The sequence below is a fragment of the Bos taurus genome, chromosome X (genome assembly GCF_002263795.3).
Source record: "Bos taurus isolate L1 Dominette 01449 registration number 42190680 breed Hereford chromosome X, ARS-UCD2.0, whole genome shotgun sequence".
Lineage (NCBI taxonomy): Eukaryota > Metazoa > Chordata > Mammalia > Artiodactyla > Bovidae > Bos > Bos taurus.
This window is the reverse complement of record NC_037357.1, coordinates 18,462,435-18,487,303: the sequence shown is the minus strand read 5'-3', so window position 1 is coordinate 18,487,303 and position 24,869 is coordinate 18,462,435. Positions and strand designations below refer to the sequence as shown.

Here is a 24,869-nt window from a genome sequence, read left to right as displayed (position 1 = left end):
AGGACCCAATGGGTGCCCGGACGCGGAAGACCTGGCTTTGCTGAGGTTCCCGCTTCGGCAGCGTGGGAGGAGTGAAAGGCTGCAGGTTGTAGATATTGGTCTTGGCCCCGAGGGGTTCCCCCGGGCCATTAGAACCCAAGAAAGGAAAAACAGGCACAGCGGCGGCGGCTGGCCAACCCCCCGACCTGTCTTCCAGGCAGGGAGGGGGTGGCGAGGAGGGGGAGCAGCTCGGATAGCAGGGCTGAGGAGCGTCCGGAACCGGGGCACGGACCATGAAGGGCTGGACCGGCTCCCCAAGCATGGGGAGCTGGAGCCGCCGAGGCCGCCCAGCCGGGCCCTGCCCGACTGTCAGCTCCTCGGTGCTAGTGCTGCCCGGGCAGCTCGGGTATCTGTAGCACGGCCCCGCTTGAGGTCGTTGGCCGAAAGAGCAGCATGAGTTCCGCTGCTGCCTAGTTTCCACACTCCTCCCTTGTCTTCTCCCTCCGTCCTGTCTCCTCTTTCCCAAACCCCGTCCTTCTCTCCTTCGCTCCTGTGCTCCTCTTTTCCCTCCACCCTGCCCTCCTCCTTTCCCTCTATCTTCTTCCTCTCCCCTTTCTGTCCCCCTCCTTTACCTTCTTTGTCTTCCTGCTTTTCCTCTATCCTTTCCCCCTCCCTCTTGCTCTTTTCCCTCTTCCTTCCATCCCTCTTTCCTCCTCTCTCCTTTATTCTGTCACCCACCACCACCACCTCTCCATCCTCCTCCCCTCCACTCTCAGCCTCCCTTCATCATCTTCCCTTCATCATCCTCATCCTCTTTCCCTCCTCCTTCTTTCCAGCTTTTCTCCGCCCCCGCCCCTGCCCCCGCCCCCAAGCCTCCGCCCCTTAGCCCCCGCCCCCAGCTGCCAGTCCCCAGCAGCTCAGTCCTGCAGTGAGAGTCTTGGGAGTCCATAGCTAAGCACCAGGAGCAGAGCACTGTCCGCGTGCTGCATGCAAGTCTCCGACATGGCTCAGGAGAAAATGGAGCTGGACTTTGAGCCTGACACATCTGATGGGGGCACCCTCAGGAGATCTAACAGCGCTCCCTTGATCCATGGGCTCAGGTGAGGACGGTTGGGGAGGATGGAGTGCAGGGTTCAGGAGCTCCTCGACCCGCTGCAAGCAGTCTTCCTTTCCTCCAGTGAGAGTTGGAGCTCATATGAGTTCACCATGCTGAGGGGGTGGGGACTTGTCTGCTTGACAGTGACTTGGGTCCCAAGGTGGAGTGAAAGTTTGACCCTAAACTCTGGGCAGTGTGGGGAAAATGGGGCTCTCTCTACCTGGGGCTCTGTTGGCCCCTCTCAAAGGAACTACAACAGGCTTCTGGCTCTTCTAACAGGTTGCTTGCCCTGCCTAATTTACACCACTGAATATCAGACTGAAGCCCCTGGAACTAGGATTGCAACTTGACACCTGTCTCTAAGAGCTGCTATTTCTAAGCTTAGTTTAGGAACCCTGGCGTTAACAGAGGTTTACTTCGATAAATCACAGTTTATCTAATAACTTGTAATTAAATGCCACATTCGTGTCCTATTAAGTGATTCAGATTTGTCATAATGTTTTTAGATCCTAAAAATGCCTGAAACAAATTCCAGTCAATAAAAAAATGAAGGGTGGCATGTAGCTTAGGTAAGTGAAAGTGTAGGTTTTCAAAAACAATAGAAAGAATTGACCCTTGAATTTTAGTGGTAGGGTCTTGTGTTTTCCTGCCAGTAAGTCACCAGAGGGTCTATTTTAAGGCAGACTCTTGTGATAGTGAAGGTTAGGTTGGCAGACCTCTTGAGCCTATTACATTTCACTTTTGTAATTAGACAATTCATTTTAAAGCCAATTTGTGAGACCCTGTAGAAATGGAATAACTCCAAAAAAGGGGGATGGGAGTAGAATTAGCCAAAACACTAATCAAGCACACTGAAGGCAAACAGAAAGGTAATCCTTGTCTATCAAACTGATTATGATATCCTTATTTTGGGGAAAAAGCAGACTTACCCTTTGTCTTTTATTATATTTCAACATTGAGGGAATGGTGAAGTGACTCTTTGCTTTCTTAATTGTGTCCTTGGCTCTACATTTATTTTTGATACTATAGAAATAAATTGGTATTTTTTTCAATCTTTTTTTAATATAAAATTTATTTTAATTGGAGGTTAATTGCTTTACATTTGTATAGCTTTTGCCATACATCAACATGCATCCGCCACGGGTGTACACATGTTCCCCATCCCGAACCCCCCTCTCTCCTCCCTACCCATACCATCCCTCTGGGCCGTCCCAGTGCACCAGCCCCAAGCATCCAGTATCAAGCATCGAACCTGGACTGGCGATTCATTTCATATATGATATTATACATGTTTCAATGCCATTCTCCCAAATCATCCCCACCCCCTTTCCCACAGAGTCCAAAAGACTGTTCTATACATCTGTGTCTCTTTTGCTGTCTCGCATACAAGGTTATCGTTACCATAAACCAGCAGTTGTTGGAGACTGGGGTGATCCTGTTGACCTGCATTTAGACTGTTGCTGCTTTTTTGCTTCATGACTTAAGTAATTATTTGAAAGTAGCATGATGTGACAGGAGAAAGAGAGGTGACCAGGCCTAGTCCCAATTTCCTCCCTAACTGGCTATGATTAGGAATGAGTCACTTAGCCTTTCTGAGTCTCTGTTTTCTAATTTAAAATTTCAGAGAGCTGGATTAGGTGGTCTCCACCATTCCTGGAAGCCCAATCCAGTTTGGCCTTGAAAATCCTTCTTCACCTCTTGTCCTGGGCATGGTACTCTGCTCAGGACTGCAAGGGTGACCAAAACACCTCTCCCAAGGGTGTAAAACTTGCCTTTAATAAAAGGTGAAGTTGATGTCTCAAGAAGCATCTGGTTTCCCATTGTACTCTTTGGGTGCAAAGAAGGGAATGATAGCATTAGGTTTGTGGAATGAAGAGAGGCTTGTGGAGGGTCTGGGATCTGAGATGGCTATTGAAGGATAGGAAGGGTTTTGACAGAGAGTGGTGGGAGGGAGGGCATTTGAGGCAGAAGGGGCAACGTGAGCAAATCTCCAGGTCTGTTGATACAGTTGAACAGCAGGGTTCCAGAGTAGCACAAGTGTTTAGGGCAACAGGGGGAGATGTGCTGATAGGGTTCCTACTGGGCATGAGGGCTCCCCAGCCCTATTCACGTGACAGCACACGTAGGCAGTAACGTTTACAGGTAGGTCCTCTGGGGTAAACAGATGAGGCTACTGGTGTCTGGTGGTAACTGGTTTGGGGGCGTGAATTCTGACCAGAAGGAACTAGAGGCAACCAGTCTGGAGCTCCGCCCCATACCTCTTCTAGCTGTCCCCCAGCCCAGAGGAGACCAGTATCTCAGCCAGCCTCTTCCACAGCACACCACTGGGCACGTTCTGCAGAGGACAGTGAGGAGTTGAGGGGCCATCGAAGACTTCAGTGTTAACCAGAGAACTGGCATTCATACAGCCATAGGATATCTTATATGAGAAGACATAAATCATTTTATTTTTTACTTTCCAGTGACCTTTCACAGGTTTTTCAACCTTACACGTTTAGAGCTCGGAGGAATAGTACAACTGTCATGAGCCGTCACAACTTGGTAAGTATAGGAGTAAGTATCCTTAGTGGTTGGGATTGGAGGAGACACTTTCAAATGTTGTTCTTTTTTGAGATGATGTGCTAGGCACCACCGGAGAAGGTGATGGCACCCCACTCCAGTACTCTTGCCTGGAAAATCCCATGGATGGAGGAGCCTGGAAGACTGCAGTCCATGGGTTCGCTGAGGGTCGGACACGACTGAGCGACTTCACTTTCACTTTTCAGTTTCATGCATTGGAGAAGGAAATGGCAACCCACTCCAGTGTTCTTGCCTGGAGAGTCCCAGGGACGGGGGAGCCTGGTGGGCTGCCATCTATGGGGTCGCACAGAGTCGGACACAACTGAAGCAACTTAGCAGCAGCAGCAGCTAGGCACCACTGCTTATAAAAGAAACAAATGATTTTACCTGTCTTGTTTACTGCTTATGCTGTGGCCATTTTCAATTTTTGGTGCAAAAAGGAAATCTGGTTAAAAATTTTTCTTGACTGTGGGACTTGGTATTTTTAAACACTATTCATTGTTTTTTGTCACTACTTGCATCATGGTTGTGAGGTAAGAAACTGTTAGTCACTCAGTCGTGTCTGACTCTTTGTGACCCCATGGACTGTAGCCCACCAGGCTCCTCTGTCCATGGAATTTTCCAGGCAAGAATACTGGAGTGGGTTGCCATTTCTTTCTCTAGGCAATCTTCCCAACCCAGGGATCAAACCCTGGTCCCCCGCATTGCAGGTGAATTCTTTACCATCTGAGCCACCAGGGAAGCTCAGAGGTAAGTCAGGATTAACTTCTAATTATATCTGAGAACAGGTCTTTATTTGTCCTAGGATGCAAAAATCATGTATATGGTAGCAGAGTATTTATTTTTGTTGGACAGAGCTATCTATTTAAAGTAAAGTCTACTTGAAAATGCTTGTATTTGCATTCCCAGTAGAGGTGCTGATGGTGACTGGTCTATATAGCCAGAGCCATCACGGATCACCTTTTTAGTTGGTCATGGTGGGATAAATTATGAAGAGGTTTTTATATAGTAGCCTTTCACGTGTGGAGTCCACTTATCCAGTAACTGCAGTGCCCCGGAAGGTATGAGGTGTAAGCAAATAGGCCTCTAAATGGCTGAACCAGATTTCCATAGTCTGTGCACAAAGGTTCATCATTTTATTTATAGGAGAGGCTCTCTGACCTCTGAATCATCTAAAATTTATGCACAGTTATAATAAGCTTCGAACTCAGTAGTGTGTGAGAAACAGCAAATCAGAAGAAGTACATTTGGGTTAAAGGTATATTAGCTGCCGCTAGCAAGGGAGGAGAGGGGAAGACTGAAAAGCAGATAGAGGTTTTTACAAAATTAGTCTGTGGCTTAGTATTCGAGCTGAGAGCCTGTTAATAGACCCTGAGGGTGTCACTGGCATCGAACTGTAAAATAATTGATGTTCCTACAATATCTGGGTCATTAACCTTTTCTTAAATTGTAGTAATACTTACACTTATATGGTATTTTACATGTTACAGAGTACTTTCACACATTTAATTCTCAGCAACCCCTATGAAGTAGGCAGGGCAAAAGATGTTTTTCCCAATTAAAAGATGTGGCAGCTAAGACTCAGCCGATCAAAGTGACTTGCTCTGAATCACAGTTTAGTAAGTGGCAGAGCTGGGGTTAGACTAGACATCTTCCAGTGCTATTCTGTTTGGTAAAATCTGTTTAAGAAAGGGAGGCGGGGATAGAACACTTTTAAGATTTCCAGCCAAAGTGGCTACAGATACTTCAAGGGGGAAACGATAGCTCTCTCGAGGTTTGGTTTCCTGCACCTTCTTCCCTGAGGATACTAGAAAATAGAACTACTCGTTTTTGCTGTATATGTGAAAAATCTTTCTACATGTTCTACAGCTGTGTTCTTGATATCAATAGCATAGCAAAGAAGGGAAAATGATTTTGCCCCTCTGCACTTCACTTGGCTGTTTTCTAAGATGTGAAGATTCTTAGCATCTAAGATTCTTAGATGATTTGGGGCTCATCTCATTAATAGCCTTCCTTCTGGCTGCACTAAAATGCATGAGTTTGCTGAAGGGATGTGTGGGTGCACTCTTCTTTATTGATCCCTGTGCTCTCTTCACTCTTTCCCCTTCTCCTCTCTGGTTTTCTGGTTTAGGACACCTTCCCCAGCACCCTTTGGCTACTTGTTTCATAATATTGATTACACCATATGTATTACGTCACCACAAGCTCTACAGATCTTAATATACTTACCTATGTCCCATCTTGGCTCAGACGGTAAAGCATCTGTCTACAGTGTGGGAGACCGGGGTTTGAGCCCTGGGTTGGGAAGATCCCATGGAGAAGGAAATGGCAATCCACTCCAGTACTATTGCCTGGAAAATCCCATGGACAGAGGAGCCTGGTAGGCTACAGTCTATGGGGTCACAAAGAGTCGGACACGACTGAGTGACTTCACTTTCACTTTTCATGTCCTATCTTAACCTGTACAAAATGAGGTGTTGCAGACTGAAATGGAAAGAGGTGTGGTTGGGGGGCTGATGAAAGAGACATGCAGAAGCAGGATCTGATTTGCTGATTAGATAAAAAGGCAGAGGGAAGGTGTACTCAGATTGACTGATATTTTATTTCTTGGTGACCAGGAGAAAAGTGTTGCCTTTATTCCAGATAGGAATTGAGAGGAATTAGACATTTGAAGGGTAAGCAGTACATTCTTTCCTGGAGTGTTGGGTTCAAGGAACCAGTGGCCCCATGTTGCTCTCCAAAGCAGTATTCAAAATCTTCTCAAAAATGGCAGTCCTCCTGTCTCACCTCCTTGCACTTTCAGCAGATGACCTGAGCCTTTTCACTTTGTGGAGATGGCAGACACTTCTCTTAGATAACCAGTGACTTCCTTCTCCTGGAAGTCCTTCCCTTCACACAGGGAACTTTCCACTAATGGTTGGGAAGTTGTTGGACTCCCCTGGACCTTTGCTCAATCTGTTGTCTCTGCTCTATCTTGTGTCCTCTGTCCCTTCCTTGCTGGCTCTTGCCCTCCTGCCTTCTCCCACTTCACACATCCCATACCTGGAAAACAAGCCTCTTCCTTCATAGGTCTGTCTTTGCCTTTTTCCCGTCTGCTCTCCAAGTTTTTTCAAAGCTTAATCCACACTCAGTTCAGTTCAGTCACTCAGTCATGTCCGACTCTTTGGGGGCCCATGAATTGCAGCACACCAGGCCTCCCTGTCCATCACCAACTCCCAGAGTTCACTTAAACTCATGTCCATCGAGTCGGTGATGCCATCCAGCCATCTCATCCTCTGTCGTCCCCTTCTCCTCCTGCCCTCAATCCCTCCCAGCATCAGGGTCTTTTCCAATGAGTCAACTCTTCACATGAGGTGGCCAAAGTATTGGAGTTTCAGCTTTAGCATCAGTCCTTCCAATGAATACCCAGGACTGATCTCCTTTAGAATGGACTGGTTGGATCTCCTTGCAGTCCAAGGGACTCTCAAGAGTCATCTCGAACACCACAGTTCAAAAGCATCAATTCTTCTGTGCTCAGCCTTCTTCACAGTCCAACTCTCACATCCACACATGACCACTGGAAAAACCATAGCCTTGACTAGACGGACCTTTGTTGGCAAAGTAATGTCTCTGCTTTTTAATATGCTATCTAGGTTGGTCTTAACTTTCCTTCCAAGGAGTAAGACACTCAACTGCCTCTAATTCCTTGCCAACAATTCATCCAGTTTATAATGTCACGACATCGATCACAACTCCATTCAAAAACCATTCTGTAAAACTCCCCAGCACCCACTTGACCACCAGTGTCAGGGACCTCTTTTCTGGTCCCACTTGAGCTCTTTGCTCTATTTCACACCATTAACTCAGCCCATCCATTGCTCTCATTGCTGGTACCAGACACAGCTCTGCTGTTCTCTGTCCCTCTTGTGGGTTGACTTTCTAGTCCTGTCTCAAATTGACGAGTTGTGTAGGATGTAGACCTACCATCTAAACTGGTGACTTTCTCTGCAGTCAGCTTCTGGCAGTCCTTTGGCTTTCCTGATTATTTTGCTGCCTTTGGTGTTTCTTTTGTTCCCCGACGGACCTGTTCATGCTCTCTGCCCTGCTGTCCTCATAGAGTCTTGCCTGCCTTATTTACTGGCCCAGTAGCTTAGCATTTTTTTCAAATGGCCTTATCAAGAGTTCACCAACAAACATGTATTACTTTCATAATGGAAAAGAAATACTTTTGAAAAGAATTTTACTGGTAAAATTTTTCTCTTTTCAAAGACTTGGAGAGGAAGAAATAAAAGAAAGGGGTGGGAAATGAAGGGATCTCTTTTGAGGTAAAATCTTATTTCAGTGGATAACTAAAAAATTTTAACCTGAATTAGCTTCTGCCTAAAACACTTAGTTTTTTTTTTTTTTCTAATTTTATTTTATTTTTAAACTTTACAATATTGTATTAGTTTTGCCAAATATCAAAATGAATCCGCCACAGGTATACCTGTGTTCCCCATCCTGAACCCTCCTCCCTCCTCCCTCCCTATACCCTCCCTCTGGGTTGTCCCAGTGCACCAGCCCCAAGCATCCAGCATCGTGCGTCGAACCTGGACTGGCGACTTGTTTCATACATGATATTATACATGTTTCAATGCCATTCTCCCAAATCCCCCCACCCTCTCCCTCTCTCTCAGAGTCCATAAGACTGATCTATACATCAGTGTCTCTTTTGCTGTCTCGTACACAGGGTTATTGTTATCATCTTTCTAAATTCCACATATATGCGTTAGTATACTGTATTGGTGTTTTTCTTTCTGGCTTACTTCACTCTGTATAATAGGTTCCAGTTTCATCCATCTCATTAGAACTGAGTTTTTTAGTTTATCACTCCTTTATACTACTTGCCACAGGAGTATTGTTTAAAGTTTGGATAGGATAGGGCCTCTTATAGCAGGATAATTGTCGTATTTGGCTTTATAGTATTACAGATTCATTCACCTTTCACTATCCCCCTGCTGTAAGATGTTAGTATGAATTTTACCTTACATTTCATGATCAGATCATGATGCTTTTTGAAGGAACATATTTTGGTACCCAAATCATTTCATCTTTGTGTTATTAGAAAATGATCTAAAGGAAAGCAACAGTTATCTTTAAAATGCGCCTTGCCTCTACATTGATTTTTTTTCTAAACTAGTAAGCTTTGTGGTGATAACATTAATGATCAAATTTTAGAATGGACTTAGATCATGCAAGTAAAATCTCCTTATTGCAGTTTTTTAAAGTGTTTCAGTAAATATTAACTATAAATAAAATATTGTTGTTCAGTTGTTGTGTCCAACTCTTTGCAACCCCATGGACAGCAGGCTCCTCTGTCCTCCACTATCTCTCAGAGTTTGTTCAAATTAGACAAAATATTTTATTGGGCTTATTTGCTCGTCTTCCTCCATTGGTGCATTGATAATAAAAGTGAATAGAATCAGGGTTTTTGCTTTCCCCTCATACAGAGTTCCTTATTTTAGTTAAGTGGGGTAATGGCTATTTCTAAGACCTGGAGTCTTTTTTTACATAAATGTACACAGCTCTGCATTCATTTGGGAAAAATGTTAAAGTCAGTGCCTGTCTAGCGACAGATGGTGCTTTGAGGTTGGACACCTGGTGTACTTTCTAAAGACTGAATGTACTGCCTCTCTAGTGCATTAATGTTCAGTGATTTAAAGAGCTCGATTTCTCAGAAGAATATGAGAAATTATCTAGGAAGAGGTTGTACACTGGCACTGACAGCAGACCACAGCTTTGTGGTTCAAAAAATAGTAAATGTTGACTTTTTCTTTCCAGTTGCTGTCAACCTCACCTAATCGGATTCCTAGCAGCAGACTGCATCAAATCAAAAGGGTAAATTTTACTTACTGGCTCAGATCTGTAATTTTCTGTGTTTTGCATTTTGATTTTATCTTCATCTTGCAGAATTAGGTATTAAAAATGAGTCAGGCTGCCACTCTGGTTAGTTATAGACAGGTTAAAATTCTTCTGAGTGGGCAGATAAAATACAGATGTGCCACAATCTTAGAATGTCAGTCCTGCTGTACTCTGATGATGTCAAACGAAGTAGAAAGGTCCTTTTCGTTTCCTTGGAAATAGAGAACTGTGTGGATAAATATTCTGTTTTCAGCACATGTTTGTCTTTGTAGGAGGAAGGCATGGACATAATGAACAGAGAAACTGCGCATGAAAGGTTAGTGCTTCACAAGAACAGGGTGTGGCCTAAGGTATGTCTTGTTTACAAGCTCTGATGGCTGTTCATTTTTGTCTGTTTTAGAGAAGTGCAAACTGCAATGCAGATAAGCCAATCATGGGATGAGAGCTTGAGCCTGGTAAAGTTTTCACATATCTGCTTGTTTTTTAAATTTTCTAGAGCCCACTGTATTATTTATTGGCTTCATTCACTTTTGGCCCTCCTGTTTCCAAATTTGAATTCAGCATTTGATCTCTGCTTTCTCACCAGAATATGAAATTACAACTTTTAGGAGTGTATATCTGTAAAAGCGTAGGTGTGTTTGTGTAGTAAAGAACAGTGATGTGTTGACTTGTGAATTATGAGGAAATAACACTTTCTTTTTACAGAGTGATAGTGATTTTGACAAGCAGGAGAAATTATATTCTCCTAAAAGGATTGACTTCACTCCTGTTTCTCCTGCACCATCACCCACCAGAGGATTTGGAAAGGTAGGTTCACTGATAAGATATTAACTCTCTTTCACACACTGAGCTGATTAATTTCTGTAATGCACAATACACAAACACAAATCACCTAATTTTTGATGAATTCAATGACTGGAAGGAAAATTAATTGAAGTCTATGGTAGTAATTTGAGGAAAAATCTATCACTCTATCTATCCATCCATCTGTTCTCTAATAAACATATATGAGAGACAGGTCAGTAGTTCTAAAATGTTTTTGTCATTTTGAGAAGAATCTTTTGAAAACTGGAATACTAGAACTATTTTAATATATGTTTTTTCCTAGCAATGTTTTTCACCATCCTTGCAGATGTTTGTGAGCAGCAGTGGGTTACCACCAAGTCCCGTTCCTAGCCCAAGACGCTTTTCCACGTAAGTAAACCGGCTTTTTCAATGTGGATGAAAGGCTGTTCATTAAATTTGTCTCTCTGGCGAACTTTTCCTTCAGCATTTTATTATGGAAATTTCAAACAGCAAAGCTGAAAGAATTTCACAGTGAACATCTATATAACTACCACCTATATATTCAACTGTTAACATGTTACCATATTTAATTTTTGAGACATAGTGCCCGTTTATGTTCGGTTTACATTTCACGCATATGGAAATGTATTCTTTATAAAAGTAAGGAAAAAAATGTTAGCCCAATCAAAATCCCAAATAACTCATTTATAAGATTTATCTTTAAAAAAAAAAAAACTTGTGGATATTTTGTCTTCGGAAATGAGTTTTTAAAAATGGCTTAAAATGCCATGTTATTCCAGATTGTCATATGCCAGGTCAGATCATGTATTGGCATTTCAATTACTCCGCCTACAACACAGATATTGTCCATTTCTCCCTATATGGCTATAAATTGTATTGATTTGCCAAAAGTACTTACTGTTATCCTGTTTATTCTTTAAAGCAGGAGAAGCCAGAGTCCAATCAAGTGCATTAGGCCCAGTGTTCTTGCTCCTCTTAAAAGAAAAGGTATGCATCGCCCTTCTGCTGTTAAACATAGTCCAGCTTGAATTACAAATTAACAGTTTCTGTCTGAAATTAGTTCAAAGCTTTTTTAACTCCTTTTTTCTAAAGAAATAGTGCAATATTCTTTTCCAGTGTATGCTTTATTGACTCTAAATTCTGGGAATTAGTTGTTTGATACCGTCTGTATTTTTTTTACACTTCATAACTGAGTCTTATTCATGTATTCATATAATCAATATATGTTTGAGAAATTTCGCCTCTCAGCAATCTGAATATAAAAGAGATATGTTGATATGTTGCAGAAGTGTGTGTTACTGTCATAGCAAATAAGTCCATACACATGCTGTATGCTCAAATATAAGCCACCACCAAATGATGGCTTGCCAAACAGAACAGCCTCCCATTCAAGTCTCTGTAGGGTTTTTGATATAATAGAGTGCTCTGTGTGTGTGTGTGGTTTATAAGAAATACACTTTGTTTTTTTCTTCTTTTAATTTATGCTTTAATTGAAGTCTAGTTGATTTACAGTGTGTTAATATCTGCTGTACAGCAAAGTGATTCAGTTATACACATCTATATATTCTTTTTTACATTCTTTTCCATTATGGTTTATTCCAGGATATTGAATGTAGTTCTCTGTGCTATACAGTAGGACCTTGTTGTTTATCCATTCTATATGTAATGGTCTGCATCTACCAACCCCAAGCTCCCAAGGGGTGCTCTTTTAATTACATTATTTTAAACCACAAAGCACTAAATGAAAATGATCTCACTCAGTGCTAGTTTTAGATGCTTATAGAGGGCACCCAATGGAGTCTATTTAAAGAAAGGCAAAGAAATTTAACACGGGTTTAGTCATTATTCCTGGGGATATAACCACATGATTGCAAGTGTTGGATGTCATTTTAAATGAGAGTTTTAATGATAATTCCGAAAAAGCAATTTAGTAAGTTTTTGTGTGTGTGTGCAGATCACCTCCAGGGCTAGTAAACAAATCAACTCTTCTAATGTTAGGTAAACTGATACTTGCGGCTTTGGTGAAAACTTTCCATCAGTATCATACACAGATTCGAAAGTGCTATATTTCAGACAACTTAAAATTAAAGATGGTGTGCTCTGGGGAACAGATGCGGATACAGTGACAGGATTTGTATTTAGTGAATAGATTTTAATTTATGAATAGTCTTTTTCCTTAATGCTGCAAGGAATTATTTACAATCCTAAGAACCTTCTCAGGAGCTATGATATGAAAGTAAAGCTTAGAAATTAAAGCTAGTATTGTTATTAGTATTAATTTTAAATATATTATAGGAAGTTGGTGGAGCTTAATATGGTTGTTCCATTTCAAAGCTATTCCAAAATATACCAGCAGATGGAGGGATTCTTTGCTCAAAAGGGCTAAAGTCTTTTGCTAATGAAGTGTTAAAAGCCTGGCAGCAGCTTTAAAAAGCTGCATATTAAAGCATGGAAAAAAGCAAATGAAAATATAACCTTTCTTGAATTTCAGTAATTTTCAGGATAGCTCCAGAGGAAAGATAATATGAATTAATTAATAATATGGGGGGGAAATGAATGTTGTGTTTGTTCTTCCTTGATCTTTTTCCATCATAAGACTCTTGTAGAGGTTTAAGTTCATGGTTGCTAATTTCCTAATGGAGTATAGATAAGCCCATGAATTAAATTGTCTTTAATGTTTGATTTTAAAGCTCAGATAAAGAGCTTTGAAACCAAGGTGTGTATGTGTTTTAAATCATAGCTTATTTGGAAAGGAGCTTTTTCTGTCTAATTTAGAGTTGTTAGTCTTTGGTCTCCCGCGGCAAAATATTAAGTGTTATTTCTTCCAGTGTAAAGTGTTTCTATCCGCAGTTCTGAGAAAATCTACAGGATTGAAGTAGCCAGTACAGCATTAATTTTGTGAACTAATTAATAATTGCTTTTAATTACAGATGTGCTTTTAAACTTGCATATTTTCTAATCTTCATTTTCACTAAGTAGCCTAAAGCAATCTTTGATTTATATGTTCTTTATCAGCCTGCATACTTTAGAGTCCATTTGACTTCATCTCAGGAAATGTTTTGATATTAAAATATATAAAATCAAGAGTCTTTACTAATCATCTAGCATAAATTGCTATTCACTAGGAGCTTCAGCTATTAGGGGATTCTTTTTTTCTGTTGTGGTTAGTCTTGATTCATTTTGCCTAATGAAGTCAGTGTTTTAGTCTTCTATTAAAGAAATTGACTGTGTGGACAGCATGCTATATACAATAAATGAGAAGGTATTTTTAGGGCTGCTGACTTTTTAGTTGAGGTTATGTGGCAGTGTATTTCTTCTACATTAAAGCACATAGAAAAATAGCTTTCAAGTAACAGCCTGAAGTATTCTGATCTTTGGTCACAAAAAGATCACCCCATTTTAGCAGCAAGCCTGTATCTGTAAGATCACATTATGGTAGCATCACCTCTTTCTGTTTTAGGTGAAATGGAGACCGAAAGCCAGCCCAAGAGGCTCTTCCAAGGCACCACCAATATGCTGTCTCCAGAGGCTGCACAATTGTCTGATCTCAGTTCATGGTAAAAAATGAAATAAAACCCCAAAGATATGAAGGGATGATGTATTTGAAAAGAACCGCAGCAAAAGTATATTGGAGTGATGTAAAATATATTCAACTTTTTATCCATGCTCCCTAGAGGTGAAATCTCCGTGGAGGTGTAGGCATTGTAAGAATCTAGATTGTTTGAAAGTCAGTACTACCTTTGGAAGTGTGTGTACCTTTTTGACATCTTCACTTTCCTGCCTAGCTCCTGTTAGGTCAGCCTCTCAATAGTTGCTGTTGGTATGGGAGTGTGTCGGTAGCTGGATGGCATGAGAAGGAGTTTCTGGGCTGTCCTGGGTAGTGTCCTGCTCTGCCTGCATTTTGTATTGGATTGGCCAAAAAGTTCATTTGGGTTTTCCCACAAATTGAAACAAAGTTTTTGGCCAAGCCAATATTCTATCCTTTTACCTTAGCAGAGAACACCAGCATTTCTTAAGCAGGTCATTTTCTAAATAGCACTATCTGTTGATATAAAATCTTTTTTGAATATTTTGGGGTATTCTGTCACAATCCTAAGGTTTCACTTAAATAGTAACATTTCCAGATTCCTGTGGTCTGTTCACATAATTTCTTTTTTAGTTTGACTCATCTGAGTTTAGAAGTTTAGCTTAAGGCTCTTTAGTGTTTTTGTGCAAAGTTAACTTCTTTTCCTATATCCAAAGTTGAGTACTTGGATTCCAACATGTATTGAGAGGAAGGGGAAGGGATTATAGCAGTGGCCAGGTGATATTTGGAAATCTTTCAGTATCCATCAACTTGTGTATATGTTTGTGTGTGTACACACACGCATGTGTATGTGTGTTAGTTGCTCAGTCATGTCTGATTCTTTGTGACCCCATGGACTACTGTAGCCTGCCAGGTTCCTCTGTCCATGGAATTCTCCAGGCAAGAATACTGGAGTGGGTTGCTGTGCACTCCTCCAGGGGATCTTGCGAACCCAGGGATCGAACCCAGGTCTCCTGCATTGCAGGCAGATTCTTTACTGTCTGAGCCACCAGAGAAGCTCCCTTCCATCAACTTGCTGAGTACCTATGTTGTAGATGCAATTGTGTAGAGCCTTTCAGAACTTTTTGATTTGAGTTTTACGGCTAAGGATTTTTTAAAAAGAGCCCCAGAGGGCATTCACTTTAAAAAGAATGATGTCCTCTAAATGGAAGATGTATGTAAGCCACTTATAAGTTATACAGACTGACAATTATTGCTTTCCAATCACTTATTCATTGTTTTGTCTAAGATAACCCCTGCTTCTTGTTCACCAAGAAGTCACAGATTGTTCTGGCTGATTCGACTAATTGATCAGTACTGTTCTAACCTTGGAACACATGCCTTTTAGATTGTTCTAGCTATTTTCAGCCCCACACTCTCTCTTCTCTCATCCCTGTCTGTCCTTGGTAGCTTAGTGTGCTAATTTTGGTATAGAGTGCCTTTCCAGGTATGTAGATGATTGCAAAGAGAAAACTTCAAAAGCTTGTTGAGAGGACTAGCAGGTGAAATTCTATACTGAGTGGAAACTGCATATCACTTTTATGGTAAAGTAGGTTTTAATATAGGCACATGACATTATAAATAGATTTGCTTACCCAGTTACTAACCAAGTAACCAAGTTCATGTTAAAAGATAAGAAAGCATTCACCAAATTAAAAACATACAGGGTGAGGCGATTTTTTTTTTTCAGTATTGTTATAGGGTGACTGTGCTCGATGCCATGAAACAGGTTCACACAAGTAAGGAAGGCAAAGAGAATGTATGTTATTTACCAAGGGTCCTCTCCTTTTGTTCAGATGTTTATTCCTCTGAGCAGCACAATCTAAGGTGTCTATGATGGTGACTGTTATGAGGCTTCTGTGTTTGTTTGGCTGTACCACATGGCTTGTATGATCTTAGTTCCCTGACCCGGGATTGAACCCAGGCTGCAGCAGTGAAGGCCCAGAATTCTAACCACTAGGCTACCATGGAACTCCTGTGAGGCTTGTTTCTATTGCTACACCTCTGTCCTCCGTGGACGTGTGACTGGCTGTGGGAGTCTTGGGAACATCAGCACTCTTGCTCTGTAAACACAAAAAGTATTGCCTCTGGATGCCTCTTTTCCATTATTAACTGACTTTGTTAGAATGTCAAAGAATAATGTATAGGCAGAAGGGAGAAGATAAAAAAGAGATAACATAGCAGATCATTCACAACTAAAGAACAAGGAGTGGAACAGCCAAGAATTGACTATTCCTAGAATATCCAACTCCTATAGAATTAAGATTTTTAAAGAACAATGCACAATGCTGTATTTTATTAATGCCTACCTTTATAACACAAACATAAATAAGTGATAATGATAGTAAAAAAATTTAACTGCAAAGTAAATGGGCATATTTGGGACTAATAAGAATATTAAAAAACAGACCCAATACAATTTTGCTACAGGGAATAGTAGTAGAAAATTTCTGGTTAATAGACTGTCATAAATTTGGAGTAATCAAATTATCTAAACCAGTAAAAAAAAAAAAAAGTGTCACCTCACATTGGAGAGGTTTGCTTTATTCATGGCTACTCATAGAGTGCTGATAAGCCAACATACAGCTCACATAATTTTTTAAAAGAAATTTAATACTCAAAATTCACAACACTCAGTGTCAAAGATATTTAGGTGATTAAACTTTTCAAATGGTGTTTTTAGTAAGTTTGTAGCATCTGGACTTCTGAGGATATTAAAGCTGACAATTGCACTAAGACTTCTGTAACACCTTGTATACTGAGATTGCTGACATTTATGTCTATAGTTAAGACAATTTAAAAATGAGTTATTCATGAATGTAAAAATCAGATTCTGCTTTTGCAGAAAATTTTTTATTCCTGTCTCTTAAAAGCAGTTTCATTGATCAGACATATTCTTAGAAATGAGGACAGAGACAGGAACTAACTGTATTCTTGTTTCTGCTGCCAAGGATAACAATCTACTCGATAACTAAAGGAAACCACTTTTATACATTTTAGGGAAGAAATGGTATCAGATTGTTAACAGGTATTATCTCAACATTTCAGTCATTACAGTTTGTTCCCTGCCCCATTCCACAAAGAAAAAATAGGTTTTAAAATTCGAAAGTTTATATACTAGTAATGATCTTTAAAATTTTGCATTTTTGAAGTATAAATTAAATGAGAAGTTTGAGTATGGACCCATATGGAGTTGGTGTCCAGTGCTCCAACTGCTGTGCAAAGGAATGGTATACATCCTTTTTATAAATGTACTTTTTACTAAAGATTCTGCAGTCTTTGCCGACCAAATCTGGGGAACTTTGCCCACCACAAGGCAAGGATTATGTCATTCTGCATTTAGTCCTTATGAACATCAAAGAGTTTGACCGTACCTCAGAAGTACACCTTTGCATGGTGCTTTGATGCTTTTTGCATGCTGGGGACTCTTGTTCTGCTCCTCATTCTTTTGAGAATAAAATTGTCTGTGGCATGCTGTGTAAAATAAAGGCATTTTCAGAGCTGCTAACCATGTAGTTAAGATTATATGATACTCTGTTTCTCCTACCAAAAAGGAAAAAGTCTCCCATGAAATTTCTTGCCCAGTGCTTTAGTGTTAACATGACTGCTGACTTACCTCTATGATTTTTTAAAAAAATATTTTCCATTAGATTTATCTTAGTAATTTTTGACAGTATTTTTAATGTTCTATGTGTCATGGCAAGAAAATTTTATCGTGAAAATATGACACATGCAAAGAATAAGTTTTAATTGTGATTTGATGATAGAAATGTTTACATTATACTTGAAGATTGTTTATGTGAGTAGCTTAGACTTCTGTGCTGATACTTTTTGTTTGGTGTGTTTAAAGAGTATTTTTAATTAAAAATGTTTTCTTCCCGTTTTATTGAGTATTATTCATATACAGCACTGTATACATTTAAGGTGTACAGTATAATGATGTGGCTTAAATACATCATGAAATCATGACCACAGTAGGTTTAGTGAACATCCATCATCTCCTATAGATACAAAATTAAAGAAATAGAAAAAGAAATTTTTCCTTTTGATGAGAGCTCTTAGGATTTGACTCACAACAACTTTTCTTTGTAACATACAGCAGTGTTAATCATCTTTATCATGTTGTACATTACATCCTTATGTGCTGATACTTTTAAACTCCTGTCCCCAAAGTGACAGTGGAAATGATCATATTTAAATGATCTTAAAAATATAGAGGTTATATAGCAAGATAATGCTGGGTCTTCATAAGGTAAGCTAGTAGAGACCAGAGAACATACTCTATGGACCAGGTTAACCCCCACCAAGGGGTCCGGGGATGCCCTGTAGTCTTACCTTATGCTAAAATCTCTACTGGGGTTGCTGGGCTATGGCTGATTTCTAACACATTTACCTACCTGCCATTGGTCTCATAGAACCCAGATTATTGACTGGTCAAGGTTCAGAGTGGTTCAGCCAGATGGATAGTAGCATGAGTCACACTGGACAACCCAGTTTTGTTATTACTTTATCATTGAATGCTTTAATGAGTCCCTTAGCTTTTTCCCTTTCTCCCTTAGCTTTTTTAGACAGAGAGCACTACTTTAAGAGTCATAAATATTTTTGGTGGTATGGTTCAAATAGTGCCTCAGTTTGTATAGTCAGTGGCTGGAATGAATTAGTTTACTTTTGTTTCATGTATTCTTATGTCCAATTTGAATTATTTAGGTCCTTTGCTTTCCTGCCGTTGTTTGGCTTTGGGCCATTAGTCTAAGGCTCATTAGCACCTCCACCAGAGCTTAAACTGGGGAATAAAAAGAGAAACTTAAATTGGACCATACATTTTGCTTCTGAAGCCCTAGTAGAAGGTTTAACAGCAGACACTGAAAATCACTTGTGTACAGTGATCTCTCTACGGATTGCAAAATCACATAAGCCTTGCTTGTGAATATATTAATAATGTGTAATCTGTGACCTGTAGTCACTGCTTCTAGGACCGTGTATAGTAGTGCCAGGTTAATTAGAAGAGAAACTGGATTTTAGTTTAGAGAAAATATCTGGTTAAAGGTTTACCAGGCTCTGAATCTAAGTTGCACTATAGACAAAATGCAAGTATGCTATTCTTTGTCAATGAAACAAAATTATATATGTTTATACTTAATACCAGAGAAGAAATTCCTAAAAAAATACATGAAGTGAAATGTTCAGACTCATTTTTTTTTTTTTGTAAACGTCCCCGTTACCTTATTTCTTTAAGGTAATCAACAGTGTCAGAAGACCAGATTTCACAGCATGAGTCATGTTCTGTGTTTTTGAATGAATACAGATTCACCAAGCAAGCAGGTTTTATTGCAAATGGAATCTTTTAACCCAGGGCACACCATCAGTCTGGTTAGAATAAGAAAGTATTTATATTCAGATTATCTGCTTGGTGGCCAAATGTTAATCCAAGCCTGTTTCTTCCTGCCAACTAGCAGAGAGCGTGTCCTTCAGCTTCCCAGCCAATATGTGCTTTAGGAAAGTAAATTCATTTTAATATTAGTCTAGGCAAAATGCTGCAGGAGGAAAAATCACATATGTTCCAAAGGCAAATATAAAGGTCTTTTGATTTTCCAATGTCTTAGATTATCTGTGCAACTGTTTTCAGTACTTTGAATAATTTCATATTTTAGACCCGTTTTGCCATTTGGGTGAAAAAAATACTAGAGCCAGCTAAATTTTCCAAACTTCTTACTTAAAAGTGGTATTATTAATGATGCATTTGACAGCAGTAAGCATAGAGTAGGAGGACTGTGGAATATACTGTTTCCATTTTTATTTTTACTTTTCCAAAGGCTATTTGTATTCTGTTTCCACCTGAAAACAATCCACAAGCAATAGAAAAAAAGGACATTTTGAAGGAAATTAGAAGAGTAGAGAAACTGGGTTAGGGAAAGTTACATTTTATTAAGGGTGGTACAGAGCTCAGAAACTTCCAAATGAACCATAGGTTATTTAACAATTGAAATATATTAATTTGGAAATTTATAGAAACGTTGCTATTAAAGTCATAATGCTTAGTCTCAGAGCAATTAGATCAGGATGGGCTTTTGCAAAGGAGCTAGTGATCAAACTTAAACTAGAACCCATACTTGCTGATTCACAATTCCTTCTCCAATCCTTTGCTTTGTTTCCTTTTCAAAAATAAAAAAGTATGGGAATTCCCTCGTGGTCAAGCAGTTAGGACTGTGCTCTCACTGCCAAGGGCCTGGGTTCAATTCCTGGTCAGGGAACTAAGATCCCACAAGCCTCATGGCAGGGGCAAAAGTTAAAAAAAATAAAAAGTATGTCTGTGTCGATCCTAAAACTGCCTGACTCCCTCGCCAGCTTTCTCTCATCATGTTCTTGCTCTTTGTGCTGTAGCAACAGTATCCTGCTTTTGGCTCCTAGGCATACCCATGCTTCTTCCCCAACTTTACCCAGTTAATGCCTACTCATCTTTCAGATGACTGCTCAAATATCACTTTGAGGGAGCCTCATTTCTCCGTATTCCTCCAAATTAGATCTGGTCACCCATGTTATATACTCTAAGAACCCCTTGCATCTTTTCCTGCTTTGATCACAGATTTGAATTATATATTTATTAGTATGGTTATTTAAGTGTGCGTCTCCTGTACTATACTGTAAATTAGATGCAGGCAGGGATCGTGTATGTCTTATATCCCTTTGTATTTCTGATATCTAGCATACATTCTGCACTTGGCAGGTACTCAGTAAATATCAGAAGAAGTGAAATGAGTGGATGAGTGAATTCAGGCCAAATCTAGAGCATAGAGATTACATGTTGGATTGACAGGAGTCACAGCTAGGAGGGCAGCCTGGGTCAGATTTTGAGGCCTGTGAATTGTGACTGCTAAAGTCTGAAGCTGGATTCGTGATGCAGGTGAGCTTGATTGTTGGGAGACGTGGTCGCCTGGACCGGATGGGTCAGGTATCCCCAGACTGCGTTCTAGAGGCTCTTGATGCCCAGATCAGGAGTCTTAGTGGAAAGAGAGGAGCAGAAGCCAGTTATCAGGATTAAAGGGGCAAATAGTCTGTGAGGGTATTGAGACCATGGATCCAGAGCATTCCATGTAAATGCTTGACTGGATGGTAACTGAAGGAATTAAAGAAAGGAGCCTTTTAGGAATAGGAGGGAGACGTTTGCGTTTTGAAAGCGAGAAGAAAGGAAATAGTCTAAGAAATTCATAAAATCAGAAGAACATAAAAGGCAAATGATGGAGGAGAGTAGGAAAAAAAATGTGTCTTTTAATGTAGGACCTCTTGGGAGTGGGGAAGTAACAAAATCCAGAGCAGTTGAAAGATGGTTTGGGAATGGAGGGACAGTGAAGCAGTATACTTGCTAGAATACTTCCAACAGTCCAGAGTACCTCCAAGAGTAACCATTCCTCTTACCTGAAGGCTGACAGGAAGGTAAGAATATTAAGATAAAGATAAAAATAATTTAAAAAAGAAATATAAGGGTAGAAATCTCTTGAACTGAAGGTAGGGGAACTCCCTCACAAAAACCATGACACATCCAGAAGAACACTTACTGGTACATTGGACCTTCCAGTGCCTCCACGAGAGCACCCAAATAATAAAGAGCCTGGAGTGTCTGACTTGGGCTGTGACATTGTCCTCTCTCAGATGTCTGAACACAGGACATTCTGTAGTTTGTTGTTGCTTTTATGCTGTTTATGATTTGCCAGTGCTGTACTGATCCACGAGTTCCTGAAACCATGTCGTTGCATGTTATGTTTGCCCTTACCCTGACAGATGCATCTGCTTATAATTCTTTTTGCTTTGTCCTCAGTTCAGATATTTTGGATGGCAGTAATAGCGGCAGTGGCTTGTCCTCAGAATCGCTGGCTAAAGGCAGCACAACTGCAGATGCTCCAGTAGCATGCTCCAATTCATGTTCTCCGTTCATCTTGATGGAAGATCTCTCACCCAAGTGACTTACCCATTTCTGATTCAGTGTTCTAACTGCTGTTTCCTGCATAATACATTCAGGGAGGAACGCAGAGAACTTTGATCCATAATGAGGATTAAAGTGTTACTGATCTAAACCATTTTGATGCCAGTATGTTTTGGCACCACTTTTCTCTAAAGTTTGATTTTATAAGTGTAGTAACCTTACTTATGTTTCTTTACGCTGATCTCATTTTGAGCTAGTAATGAAATCTCAAATACTCATTTTTGATTGCTTAGAGTATATGCATATATATATAAAATTTCTCAGTGCTTCAAAGAGCACCTATTTTAGAGTCTATAGTTTAAGGAAAGCACTAATATGTATTTTCAATAATGGTTCTTTTCCCCAGCAGTGACATGACAGCTGGAGTTGATCAGAAATTCTCTTGCTTGAGAGATTTTTGTTGTTGTTGTTCATAAGTCTCAAATCTCTTTACCTCACAATATTAGATTAATTGCTTTTGATGATATTACATTTTTATTTTTCTGCATCAGCTTCAAGTACATTATTTTGTTTCCCTTTCATGTTTGACCCGCTTCCTTGCCATTTCTCACAGAGGGGACAAAACATGTCGTTGCTCTCATTACTATCCATATCGCTTCTTTTCTATTGGAGTATAGGATGTGAGGATTGATTATAGTGCTAAGAATGTAAACAGACTTACAGGATGCTGGATTTAGTCGCCACAGCTTCTTATGACTTATCTACCCCAGTTGATATTGTTCTCCTCAAACCTGTTGCCCTAAGGAATATATAAAATATTGTTAATGTTTCTAGGTGGTGTTTTCAAGGAGAAGAAATTCCTGCCTTGACCAGATGTGTGGAGCACCTACAAATGAATGAATAATGTTATTTACACACAAACCACTATGTAGAAAAGCATACATGGAGCTTGACAGCTTGTCTCTGGTGGTGTAAGGAGGCCTGAAGGGCCTTGGAGTTCACTGTTGTGCTGTTATAAGCTATTTATCATAAGGTAGGGTAGAAAGGGGGCTTTATGTGTCTGATTGCTACATATTGTTTCTATTGCTGCTTCTTTCTGACTACTTTTTTGTCATTAGTGTCGTTTGTTTTTGTTGTGTGGTGAGTGGTCCTACTGACTGTATTTTGATTGTTGTGTTGCCACCAGAATCAGAATCCAGTTTAATAAAAGGTCAAGGAAGCTTTTAGGAGCTACCAAAGTCAGTGTCATTGTGCATTCTGCTTTTAAGAAGCTGTTGGAGCTGTCAACAGTGTACATGATAGTAAATGTGCAGTACCATAAGTTATTTAACATTTAAAAGAGGAAAATCGCGATAGAGCTGTTTTAAAAACCTGAGTGTAATCTATTGCTGTGTTATTTATTGTTTAAAACTGTGCAAAATGTCTGTAGATTTCTTACAGTGTTCAGACATCGTGGTTGGGTTGTCTGTATTTGACATGCAAATTTGCCTGCTAGGACCATAATATTCCATTTTTAAATGAATGTAAGAAGTGAAAACTACTGCATTTGAGTCTTTTGAAGGCAAAGATCCTTGAATTTTAAAGCAAGATGATGTACTTTGAGGGTGCTCACAGACTAGTAATACTGTAGGGCTCGAAGGGAAGCCTGTTCTCTCTGAATTATAAGAAAGCATCACTTAGCTTGCAGAAGTAATTCTGTTACAGCATCAGCTGTGTTGTTTATTTTAAATTGTGATAACCACCATCATGGCCATTAATGGCTTTATCTCTCATATTGGCTTTCACCTGTGCAAAATCCATAATCCTTCAAACTTAACATGAATGTATATATTATGAAGATTCTTCTCTAGGATGCTATTTTAAAGAAAAATTACTTCAATAGTATGCAGTAGGTTTATTCTGTTTATGAAAGAACCATGTTAAGAGTTTCTGCCTATATAATACTGAGAGATGGTTTTCTCCTATAGGATATTTATCCGCCTTCTCTCTACTGTCTTCTTTGCCTTAAGGGACACTTTTAGCCATCATTTTTTGGGCTCTAATTTAGGACTCTTGAGACATAACCTTTAGAATGTAATGATATTTAAATTTGTTTCTGAAATTCTGTGGTGGGGTAGAATTGGGATAGGAAAATGAAAGTAATTGTTCCACTAGTTTGAGAACTAGGAGGCAAGATGATTCACTTTACTATTTAAGCCAAGGTTCATTTTTATCATTTAAAGTGACTAGAAAGTTAAGTTTCTGCAGGGGTTGTTTTGGAATAAATAAAAGAGATGCTAGCCTTCAGATGAGCTTTGGTGACAGTACTTTATTTTTATATATGGTCTAATATTTGGAAAGTGATCATTGTTATAAAGTAAAATTCTCTCTTCCTATTCTAATACTATATCATGTTTCAAGCTTCTATTTGAAAACAAGTATAAAAGATGACATGATAAGAAAATTTAATAGATGCTCTTTTTGCTTGATTGACTTATATAATCACTGTGTTTCATGATAACTGCTTTTGGAATAGTAATAAGTTTTGTGAAATGCTGACCTTGTGTATATCTTAGAATGCAAAATTAATAAATTGTGTACACATGCATAAAATTCTGTAAAATTTTTAGCCTATTTCTTTTATTCTTACTGTTCTCTGCCTCCATATCCCAGTATTGCGCTCTCTGTGTGTGATTGCAGAGAAATTTTTAATAAAAGGATATCAAGAATACAAAAGAACTAATAGCTGTTTTGAAATTTGGGCTGTTTCCCAAAACAAAGAGAAACCTCTCCACATAATCTGTCAAATTTTCAAGAGCATTTTGTGGAATTTGACAATTTAGAAGGTTCTTGCCAAGGCCACACATATTTCTTACTTGTTTTGGATTTATTTTATCTTATTTTTTTTTACATATTCATAAGACTCTGCATTGTTTTTGGAACAAGATGGGGGGTGGGAAGACAGGCAAAAAATTAAAAGCCTTTCATGCATGACTCGGGTTCACTCAATTTTCTTTTCAGTATTTAAAAAATATTAATATATAAAGTATTTTATTTCACACTTAGAGAAAAGCTGCAAGAGTATC

At 39.5% G+C, this 24,869-nt stretch overlaps 1 protein-coding gene and 2 non-coding genes across 12 annotated transcripts; all 3 read left to right on the top strand.

Annotated features, from left to right (window-relative positions):
• PABIR2 (PABIR family member 2) lies at positions 1-24,396 on the top strand. 10 transcript variants are annotated; one of them, XM_024988349.2, is made up of 10 exons: positions 1-1,079; positions 3,538-3,616; positions 9,434-9,490; positions 9,787-9,830; positions 9,915-9,969; positions 10,220-10,321; positions 10,647-10,708; positions 11,247-11,308; positions 13,782-13,878; positions 22,639-24,396. In XM_024988349.2, exons 1-10 carry the CDS (start codon positions 967-969, stop codon positions 22,706-22,708), a joined length of 741 nt encoding a protein of 246 aa, XP_024844117.1. In that variant the 5' UTR covers positions 1-966; the 3' UTR covers positions 22,709-24,396. The 10 variants fall into 10 exon arrangements, with proteins under 10 accessions (XP_024844117.1, XP_024844114.1, XP_024844116.1 ...); XM_024988346.2 differs by having other exon boundaries at positions 21,700-24,396; XM_024988348.2 differs by having other exon boundaries at positions 11,244-11,308.
• On the top strand, positions 13,534-13,645 carry LOC112445272 (small nucleolar RNA U109). Its single transcript, XR_003033638.1, has one exon. It is a non-coding gene; the product is annotated as a small nucleolar RNA U109 (small nucleolar RNA).
• On the top strand, positions 17,298-17,437 carry LOC112445273 (small nucleolar RNA U109). The gene has a single exon (XR_003033639.1). It is a non-coding gene; the product is annotated as a small nucleolar RNA U109 (small nucleolar RNA).
• Positions 24,397-24,869: the final 473 nt, after the last annotated feature.

What these genes read in the sequence shown, in the direction of transcription:
- PABIR2 (XM_024988343.2), top strand. Translation starts at nt 967, where the DNA reads ATGCAAGTCTCCGACATGGCTCAGGAGAAAATGGAGCTGGACTTTGAG. An exon ending in GACTGCATCAAATCAAAAGG is followed by an intron (nt 9,491 to 9,786) that starts GTAAATTTTACT and finishes TTGTCTTTGTAG; the next exon opens with GAGGAAGGCATGGACATAAT. An exon ending in GGGATGAGAGCTTGAGCCTG is followed by an intron (nt 9,970 to 10,219) that starts GTAAAGTTTTCA and finishes TTCTTTTTACAG; the next exon opens with AGTGATAGTGATTTTGACAA.